General features: G+C 37.6%; 2 protein-coding genes across 2 annotated transcripts; one reads left to right on the forward strand and one right to left on the reverse strand.

Annotated features, from left to right (window-relative positions):
• The first annotated feature begins 1214 nt into the window (after positions 1 to 1214).
• LOC105134722 (guanine nucleotide-binding protein subunit beta-2-like) lies at positions 1215 to 5516 on the forward strand. Its single transcript, XM_011039236.1, has 6 exons — positions 1215 to 1649; positions 1754 to 1848; positions 2826 to 3250; positions 3615 to 3972; positions 4541 to 4654; positions 5162 to 5516. Exons 1-6 carry the CDS (start codon positions 1544 to 1546, stop codon positions 5195 to 5197), a joined length of 1134 nt encoding a protein of 377 aa, XP_011037538.1. The 5' UTR covers positions 1215 to 1543; the 3' UTR covers positions 5198 to 5516.
• A 686-nt stretch (positions 5517 to 6202) lies between these two features.
• On the reverse strand, positions 6203 to 9731 carry LOC105134763 (proline-rich receptor-like protein kinase PERK5). The gene is made up of 8 exons (XM_011039303.1): positions 9099 to 9731; positions 8052 to 8621; positions 7873 to 7959; positions 7712 to 7782; positions 7566 to 7642; positions 7304 to 7448; positions 7044 to 7205; positions 6203 to 6664 (listed from the first exon to the last, which is right to left on the reverse strand). The coding sequence occupies exons 1-8, from the start codon at positions 9694 to 9696 to the stop codon at positions 6395 to 6397; spliced, it is 1980 nt and encodes a 659-aa protein (XP_011037605.1). The 5' UTR covers positions 9697 to 9731; the 3' UTR covers positions 6203 to 6394.
• Positions 9732 to 9939: the final 208 nt, after the last annotated feature.

Consider the following 9939-nt stretch of genomic DNA (forward strand, 5'->3'; position numbering starts at 1 on the left):
AGAAAAGAGATATATTTCTGGTATAAAATTTATTTAAAAAATTAATTTACTTTGTGTATTATCTAAAAAAAAATATTTTTTAATTTTTAATTCATTTCCAAAAAATACATAGAGAATAAATAAATAATTTTTAAAATAAAAAGATATTAATAATTAATTAGTTTTATTATATATATATATATAAATAATTTATTATATGTGTGGACCTAACACTTTGATTTATGTTTTGAAATTAAATGGTAATTATGAATATGTTTTTGTGATATTTAGAATTGTGTGTTTCTTTGATTTATGTTTTGAAATTAAGTAGTAATTATGAATATGTTTTTGTGATATTTAGAATTGTGTTTTTTTAATTAATTATTTTTTTTAATTTTTTATGTTTTTAATGAAACAATAAAAAACTATCGAATGTGTTGATGCGCGTCAACCATCACATTATATTTATGAATTTGTTGCAAGTTATGAAAACTGTAATTTTTTTCAGATGAAATTTATACATGATAGAATTGCAAATAATTCAATAAAATAATAAAAAATATTTTATATCAAATATTATTTATTTCATGATATAATAGGAGTAATTAATTTTATAATATTTAAATTTAAAACCATCAATATTAATATATATTTTTTAAAATTATTTTATAACCTCAATTTCAAAAAATTTGTTAACCAAACACATTAAACTATTTTTTCTTCAACCTCAATTTTAACTATAGTTTTAACCAGACACCTATTTTTTCAAACTAACCTCAGTAAAAGTACTTTTTATAAAATAATTTTTTTCAAATCACAACCACAACAGATACCACAATACTAAACACACTCAAAATCTAAGAGGATAAAAAAAAGAAGAAGAAGATAAAACTCAAATTCAGCTCCCAATTTATTATTTTAGTACCAATTAAGTTTTAATAATTTTATTTTTATCTATTTTATTTTATTTTCATCCTTCCACTACAGCGATTGAAACATCATTCAATTTCTAAACCAGTCAAGTTGAGTAATTTTATTCAAGATATCAAAATAAATTTAATTTGCTCCAAAGGACGATTCCGCCATTAAAGGTTTTCAACATCACATTTAAGATAAAATATAAAAATCACCTGAAAATATAATGATAAATTAAAGATTTCCCAAAAAAAAACAGCACGACACGTAAGATGATGATAATAATAATAATAAAAGAAAGAGTACCCGGCGGCTGCAGTAAAAAAAATAAACCTCTACCTCCTTCTCTCTCTGTCCCTGTTAAACTCTGCAAAAAACATGAATTGCAGTATCAGTCCAATAGTCCATTACCACCTGCACAGCCTCGACCTCCTCTAAAACTAATCAAAACTATATATCCCACTCTCTCTCTCTCTTAAATTATTGAATTTTTAAAGCCCTTTTTTTTTTTTCCTCAATCCTTTTCGAGTCATGATTTATGATCACTACTAGGACTTTAAGAAGAAATATATAATTACAAAAGCTTAAAACTTTGATGGCCAGTGCTTTTTAGTTCACTTTTTTCTTTTTGGAAAAATTGAAGATAGTAATGTCTGTTTCGGAGCTAAAGGAGCGCCATGTGGCGGCGACTGAGACGGTGAATTCTTTGAGAGAACGATTGAAGCAGAAACGCCTTCTTTTACTTGATACAGATAGTAATAATCATTTCGATTTTCCTTCTTTCTTTCCTTTTCGTATTTGATTAAAAATAATAATAAAAGAAAGTGGATCTGATTGAAGTTGTTATGGGTTGCTGCAGTGGCGACATACGCGAGGGCGCAAGAGAGGAGTCCGGTGAGTTTTGGGCCCACCGATCTGGTTTGTTGCAGGACTCTTCAAGGACACACTGGCAAGGTGATAACCACTATTCTTGTTCTTTTACATTTAATTCTTATTTGTTTTCATCGTAGATATAAGATAGAGGCAATAAATGGGGTTTTGGGTTTTGATTTAACTGGCGAAGGAAGCCATGTAGTATTTGGTAGTTGCAATTACTAGAAGGTTTTTTTTTTTTTTTTTTTGGTGGGCGGATGCGACATAGTTTATGCAGAATTTGTTATCTGCCACAAACGTAGGCGAAGGAATGTTATGGAAAACAAAGGGTCCCTATTTTTGGCTTGGCTTCCAAAAACGAAGTCTAGTGAAGATTGGATGACTTATTATTACTTTTAAGATCTTTTGCTCTCTCTTTTTTAATGGGGGTGTGTTTATGAAAGGGCAAGAAATATTCATCTGGATGAATTATCCATTAAACGAGAAAAAGTTAATGCATGTTATGGACAGAGAGCACCCAAGAAACAGATAGTTTGATTTGTTAGAGAGGCCCTTTGAATGGAAGAAATTAGAAGTTGTCAATTGATTTATCGAAAAAACTGAGAGTTAGAACATCAGCATTTTATTTGATGCTCTGTTTGTTAGGAAGGAGGAGGGGGGGTGGATTGAGGAGGAGGAATGAAATGCTTTCTAAGCTAGTTTGTTGGATGGAGACCCAAGAAAGGAAGGGAAGGATCCCAAATTTCCTTCCTGTCATGTAATTCGCAATCCATCCTTTCCTCACTTGTTATCCCAAAAAGTAGATAGACGGGTTAATATCCCTCCTTTCTACTCTCAATTCCTCCCCTTTACCCTTTCCATCCCTCTTAATGAACAGAGTGCAAGCGAAATTATGAAGGTTTCCATATGTATTTTGAAGCAGTGAAATGAGGAGATGATGCATAAGATCTGCAGACTAAAGGTTGATTATGTTGTATTGATCGCCTATTAATTGTAATTTGGCATGAGTGCTAAACAATGGGTTTCAAATAGAGTTTTAATACCCGTGACGCTTGCAGGTATATTCATTGGATTGGACCCCTGAAAGGAATAGAATAGTGAGTGCTTCTCAAGATGGGCGATTAATAGTGTGGAATGCTCTAACAAGTCAGAAAACTCATGCCATAAAGCTACCTTGTGCGTGGGTGATGACATGTGCTTTCTCTCCTACCGGACAATCTGTTGCTTGTGGCGGTCTTGATAGTGTTTGCTCAATTTTTAACCTGAATTCACCAACTGATAAGGATGGGAATCTACCTGTATCGAGAATGCTTAGTGGGCATAAGGGCTATGTATCATCCTGTCAGTATGTTCCAGATGAGGATACTCACCTGATAACAAGTTCTGGCGACCAGACATGTGTTTTGTGGGATATTACAACGGGCATTAGAACTTCCGTGTTTGGAGGAGAATTTCAGTCTGGACACACTGCTGATGTGCTAAGGTAAGGCATTCTCCAAGTTTTCTTCGAGCTAAACTTGTTACTGCAAGAAAAACTCACATGCATGGCAAACTGCCTACCTGCCTACCTTTTGACTTCAAATTCAACAGAACTATCTACCTAGTTAACCTTCAGCTGCTCTTGTAGTGGTGCCTTCTTTTACAACCCTATATTTACTCTATGTCGACATTTATATATGGTGCATCCTGTGACAATCGAACCTTATAGAATAGATGTTTTCTTTTTTTCCTTTAAATCACTCATAGCATTACATTATTACATTCAAATTTTATGATTTTCTCCTTTGTCAGGGAGCAATTAGCACTTTTGAATTTTGACCTCTGTAATACTGATTCGTATCCTGCAGTGTCTCAATTAATGGATCAAACTCTAGAATGTTTGTATCTGGTTCCTGTGATTCAACTGCCCGGTTATGGGACACCCGAGTTGCAAGTAGAGCAGTGCGCACATTTCATGGGCATGAAGGAGATGTCGGTGCTGTAAAGTTCTTTCCTGATGGTAATAGATTTGGAACAGGCTCGGATGATGGTACTTGCAGGTTATTTGATATCAGGACTGGGCACCAGCTCCAAGTTTACTATCACCAGCATGGTGATAATGAGATCCCACATGTAATCTCCATTGCATTTTCAATATCAGGAAGACTGCTCTTTGCAGGATACTCAAATGGTGACTGTTATGTTTGGGACACTTTATTGGCAGAGGTACCCTTTTGCACTTTGTATTAAGTTCATCATGGTACGATCAAAATATCTTTCAAGGAATTGGATTTGCTTGCATTGATCAAGTTATTTAATACTATTTATGGGAATCTGAACTCGGTGGGGGCATTTTCTAATCCCAACTTTGGCTTTTGTTTCCTAATTTGAATGTTGCTCTAATGTCATTTGGTTGTGCATCGCTACCACTGAGTTATGAGGTTCCAAAGGTTTTGCATTAGATACCCCGTTGCAAGTACCTTTACTCAGCATAGGTCTAAGGCCTTGCTATGCTCATGATAGATAAAAAAACCCGAAGACAAACTTATGTAAAGAGTGGAACTGGAGTTCCTCCACTTTGTTGGTGGCTATTGTTATTCCAATTTGTGTCATATGAATTATCAGAACTCCCAGTTTTTTAACCTTTAAGAAAGAAAAGCTTGAACATTATGCTTTTGTTGCATGCGGCCTTTTTGGCTGAGTAGTTCTGTGCATGTGTACAAGTTGTGGAAGATTTGAGGTGGGCCATGATATTGCATCCATTGACCCTGATTAATTTTGTATTTCATGGCAGGCTGTTTTGAACCTGGGATCTTTGCAGAACTCACACGAGGGCCGGATAAGCTGTTTGGGTTTGTCAGCTGATGGAAGTGCCTTATGTACAGGAAGTTGGGATACAAATCTAAAGGTTAGTCTCCGTATAAACAATGCCTTATTATTTCTTCTGATACTGTCTGATTTGCTTGAGACACATCTAGGAAAAAGTTCCATATCAAATCTACGAACAAAAGATTGTGTTGATCATGACATACATTTGAAAATCTTAGCTATCCAGTTCTGTCCTCAACATACATAATCTGTTATGTTTGTTCTAAATGATTCTATTTTAGGTAATGAAGCACTTGTTCTTCTTAGTTTTTGGGTTCTAGAAGTCCTGCCTAATCTAACAACAAAGCACCTTTTATTCAATTATTAACTTTCTGATATATAGGATCCCATTCACCCTGCATTGATAATTATTTTTGTCAGAATACTGCTTATGGTGTTGTGCATGTTGGAGGTGTCATGCATAATTAAATCTATTGCACATTATGTTATCCAGTTTCACTTTGGTCTTCTGTTACATTTATTTACAGATGAATTAGTTACCAATTTGGAAAGCTGATAAAATTTCTCTCCTTCTCCCTCTCTCCAGATTTGGGCTTTTGGAGGGCACAGGCAGGTAATCTGATTCGAGCAGAAGGATCGAATCACATGTCTTGTTTCCTCTCAGGTTCATGCTTCTCAAAGCCTTTTTCAGATGCACTGTGCTGTTGGTAGATTCCTTCACATTCTCGTCAAGTTTATGTGAACCGTATCTCTGTGCCGCCGCCTGTAATTCTCATGTGAAAATTGATGAGAAAATGGAAAATTGCATGATCTAACTTGGTGAAATTGGCTCTTCATGTTATATCTGGCTACAGTATCAAAGTTGCCTGTTTAATTTGTACGTACCAATTACTGTATCCTGTACCTTTATTTAATGAAAAATCTTCGTTTTCTTTAATCAATCCTCCGCCTCCCCATACTAACCCTCTTTTTTACCTGTATCATACCTCAAAACTAATGCCCTGGATCACCCATGTCCTCGTTAGATGTTACATAACGAAAGTATGTGACTGCATGCTGTTTCTATTTTGCTAAAGTTCAATCCATGGAATCTTTTCATGAACTCATGTCTCGTGATGGTGTTAGCTTTGTCTACATGATCTAGATGTCCGGGGGAGGGATCAGTGCCGAGGACCTCTCCTGCGTGCCCAGGTTGCCATTGCAAGCTACTAACTAGAGTTTGAACTTTGATAAGTTTTTGCTTAAGGAAGTTCTGAAACACTTTTAGGTGATGGAAAGTTTTCTTCCCGTATCGGGTTACATGGTTGACGAAGCTTTGTAACCAGTACCCTTTCTAATATCTATAGGTCTGCAGATTCAATTTCTTCTGTGGTATGGATTGGCCTTGCCTAAGTGAGCCGTCGTATATTTGCTGGAATCTTTATACTCGCTCCCTAAAAAACCACCTACACGAAATTTCAACTAAGTAATCTGCAAGAACACCACAGTAGAATATACAGTAGAAAATACAAGCAAAGATTTAATGGTCCAATTGTGCCAGAACCCATCATCATTTAAAAAAAAAAAATATCAATAGCCACACCAAAAAAATTACATCAAATCTTGCCGTCACCCATCATCTTTTTTTTTTTTTTTCAATATTCATGGCCACGCCTGTATAATTACAGTCATGCATGGTAAAAGTCCTTCACTCGTGAAATAACTGAAAACATATAGACTTAATTCTACACAATCCTGCTCTTAATAATATTGTATAAACTATATACTCAAATTGAAATGATTTTCGATGGTCTTGGGAAGTTTGAAATTTTGAGAATTCTCAAGGGCTGCGTCTCTGACTCCCTGCCCGACTCTTGGCCATTTGACTCATTTCTTCACTGCTGGAAGAGGAAGGATTCAGCCCGTACTCGCTCGTGTGACCAAATTCGCTGCTTACATAATCGTTGCTGTCTAATGCCGTCCTCCTAAACCTCCGCATATCTGTACTGTATGAGCTTTGGTCATAATCAGAACTGGAAGTGGAGCTGAAGATTAGGCCAGCTTTCCTCCCTTCGTCCAAGGAAACTTCACCTTCAAGTGCTCGTACAATCTGTTTCATGTCTGCTTATTAGCATCTCTTTAGATTTTTTACAATTTCCATTAACTAAAGTGATTATGTATTATGATCAGCTTATCCACTATCTTAGATCTTCTATTTTCCTCCTCGCCCTTTGATGTCTGTTGCATGATCTGGAGTTCCGTGAGGAAAACTAATCCACCAAAAGTTAGTAAAAGCTTAGGAGGGGCTAGCTATTAGATTTTCTTTGAGATGAAGAAACAGCGCAAATTCTATTTCTTTGAAGAAATTACATCGATGACAAATTTAAGTATGGACTAAGATTTCTTGAAAATGCATGGTGGTTGCTTGATCAAAGCTTTGAATTTTTTAAACAGAACTAGAGATCACCATGGTAATTAAAATATCATACCCGGCTCATTTTCGGCCTCCTCTTTGCTGAATGACTAACTGATGCACCAGCGCATGCTACCATGCATGCCATCTCCTGGAGATCGTAATTGCCCTCCAAAGCTGGATCAACCAACTCATCGTAGTTTCCATCTTCTAGTGCTTTTGCACACAAGGGTCTAGCCTGCAGATGCATAAACCGAAAATTCAATATAAGCATTTACTTGTGTTTCAGAAGATCGATTAAACGCAGTTGTGAGGCTGCAAAATTAAGGATCGCACCCAGTCTACCAAGCTGTCATCCATGTCCCCGGAGAGATCCACAGGTCGACGTCCAGTTATTAGTTCCAATAGCATGACACCGAAGGAGAAAACATCAGATTTATCGGTAAGCTTGCCGCTCGAAGCATACTCTGGAGCCAAGTACCTAAATGTATGGATCAATGATAATCACATATCAATATGTGCCAGTCAAATTCTATTAAAATTTGGTGCTCCAGCAGAACACATGATCCAACAATGAAATGGAGCAAAAGGTTCTTACCCGAATGTTCCCATTATTCGTGTAGATACATGAGTATAGTTGTCTGAAGATAGCTTAGCCAAACCAAAATCTGCCACCTGATATTTAACATAAATCATTAGCTGAAACAATTATATCTAAACAGAGGTAATTTGTTGCCTGAATACCATAGCTTCGAAACTGTAGTCAAGCAGAATATTTGCTGCTTTAATGTCCCTGTGGATAATGCGTGGGTGGCCTGCATGTATCAAACAGATTACCCCAAGAGAAACAGATGCCGAAAGGGAGAGGGGGGGGGAGGCAGATCGAGAAGTGGTAATTGACTTACAGTCTTCATGCAAGTATGCAAGTCCTCTGGCCGATCCCAGGGCAATTTTGAGCCTAGTAGGCCAGCCCATGGTCGGATGACCCTTACCTACAAATTTGAAGACAGTATCATATGATCAGAATAAAGAATGCCATGAATGAGGGGAATTTATCAAGGAATTCAGGATTTTTAGAGCATACCATGAAGGTGAAATTCAAGGGTGGAATTGGGGACGAACTCATAAACCAACAATCTTTGACCTCCTTCAATGCAATAACCAACAAGGGACACGAGGTGGCGATGATGGACGCGGCTAATAATCTCAACCTCAGCTTGAAATTCTCGATCTCCTTGTCCGCTACCAGTTTTGAGACTCTTAACTGCAATTTCCTTGCCATTAGGCAACGCCCCTTTATGCACATAACCAAAACCTCCCTGGCCTATTAGATTAGCTTGAGAAAATCCTGCAGTTGCTGCTGCTAATTCACCGTAGCTGAAGCTGCTCTTGGTGAACCCAAGAGCCAGGGACGGGTGTGATGGAGGCAATCCTGACGAACTGTGTGAGCCAGAGTAATTGGAACTCATTTCACTACTTGACATAATTGCAACTTGAGGTGGTGGTGGTGGTGGTGGTGCGGGTGACCAAGCTCCATATCCTCCACCAGGAGGTGGAGGAAGATTTACAACTTGCTCTGTGAGCTTGCTTTCATTGTGCCCATTACTAACAGGTTGTTGAAGAGGTGTTGCGTTGTAATAAAGACCACCTGCGGCTGCACATTTCATAATTATACTCTACAATAAGCAGTACACAAATTCAATCTGGCCAGTAATCTTAGTCAGCTTGAATAAGTATTTATATCATATCATTCAAAATCAAATGAACAGGGTTAGCACCACTGCAACATAATAGGATTTCAGCGACAATTTTGGAAATGCCACTGTAAGTACATTTTGTAATAATATTCTATGCAATTGCTTTTATCACATCTTTATCAACATTTATTTAATTTAAGAGATTTAGCTTTGATGCAATTATGACACATTTTTACCACATTAAATCTGTTTATGCTAAAATAAACTCAAATCCTGGTATACATAATTAATAATAGCAATTATAAATTTTCACTGTGAAAAATATTTTTTATGAAAATGCCACAAAAAGTTAATTCCATTATCGTGTGTATATATGGCTCGGAAAGGCTCGTGCTTACCAGACGTAACTTTAATTCATAGAGTGTGATATGTACCTTTGGGTGCAGGGGAGTAATCTTTGTAGTAATCATGATGTGGCGATCTCTTCTTTTTTGTTCTGCATGTACATAAAAATACAAGCAGGGCAAGCAGCAACAATAACCCTGCTCCAACCACGGCTCCTGCTATAATTGGTACAAGGTTAGCTTCATCCCCATTGCCTGAAGATGTAGCAGGGGTATTGTTCGGTGACGAATTCCCTGATTGTCCTAGAGATCGTGGTGGAGGTGGCGAGTTGCGAGACTTGGATGATGATGGAGGTGGTGGAGGCGACCAAATATTACTACCATTATCTTTTGTTGTCGGGGGAGGAGGTGGTGAGTTATTTTCCTTAGAAGAGGAAGGTGGTGGTGGTGGTGGTGGTGAAGAATCGGAGTTTTCTGGTGGCGGTGGTGAGGGCGAGCTTTGATCAGAGGGTGGTGTGGACTCTGTTGGCGGTGGTGGTGGTGATGGAGAGACCTCTATCGGGGGCGGGGATGTGGATAGAGGTGGCGATGACTCCAATGGTGGCGGCGGCGGCTCTTTTAACGACGGAGGTGGTGCAGATGATGGTGGTGGAGAAAGTGGAGATTCTTCAGGCGCGGGGGAAGACATGGTAGGAATACTTGCCAACCAATATTATCGTCGAAGCTTCCCGGACAAATCCCACCCCTCTTCCAAACGATGTGAGCCCAGATACTCTAACGAGAAAGACGCATTAAGAAAACGAACATCCAACCAAATGATTTTTGAAGAACAGAATCTAACGCTTAGAATGATAGAATCATTAAATGCAATCCTAGAGGATACATAGTTAGTTAATATAATTCCTAACAAGATCAACAATGCATGAAAGAC

The sequence above is a fragment of the Populus euphratica genome, unplaced genomic scaffold (genome assembly GCF_000495115.2).
Source record: "Populus euphratica unplaced genomic scaffold, PopEup_1.0 scaffold91.1, whole genome shotgun sequence".
Lineage (NCBI taxonomy): Eukaryota > Viridiplantae > Streptophyta > Magnoliopsida > Malpighiales > Salicaceae > Populus > Populus euphratica.

Bases quoted from the DNA above. Each gene is read 5' to 3' on its own strand.
- LOC105134722 (XM_011039236.1), top strand. From the start codon at position 1,544: ATGTCTGTTTCGGAGCTAAAGGAGCGCCATGTGGCGGCGACTGAGACG. The intron at 1,650-1,753 runs GTAATAATCATT...GGGTTGCTGCAG, and splicing joins TCTTTTACTTGATACAGATA to TGGCGACATACGCGAGGGCG. The intron at 4,655-5,161 runs GTTAGTCTCCGT...CCCTCTCTCCAG, and splicing joins GTTGGGATACAAATCTAAAG to ATTTGGGCTTTTGGAGGGCA.
- LOC105134763 (XM_011039303.1), bottom strand. From the start codon at position 9,696: ATGTCTTCCCCCGCGCCTGAAGAATCTCCACTTTCTCCACCACCATCA. The intron at 8,622-9,098 runs GTACATATCACA...TGAAATGTGCAG, and splicing joins TTACTCCCCTGCACCCAAAG to CCGCAGGTGGTCTTTATTAC. The intron at 7,783-7,872 runs GTAAGTCAATTA...TGATACATGCAG, and splicing joins TGCATACTTGCATGAAGACT to GCCACCCACGCATTATCCAC.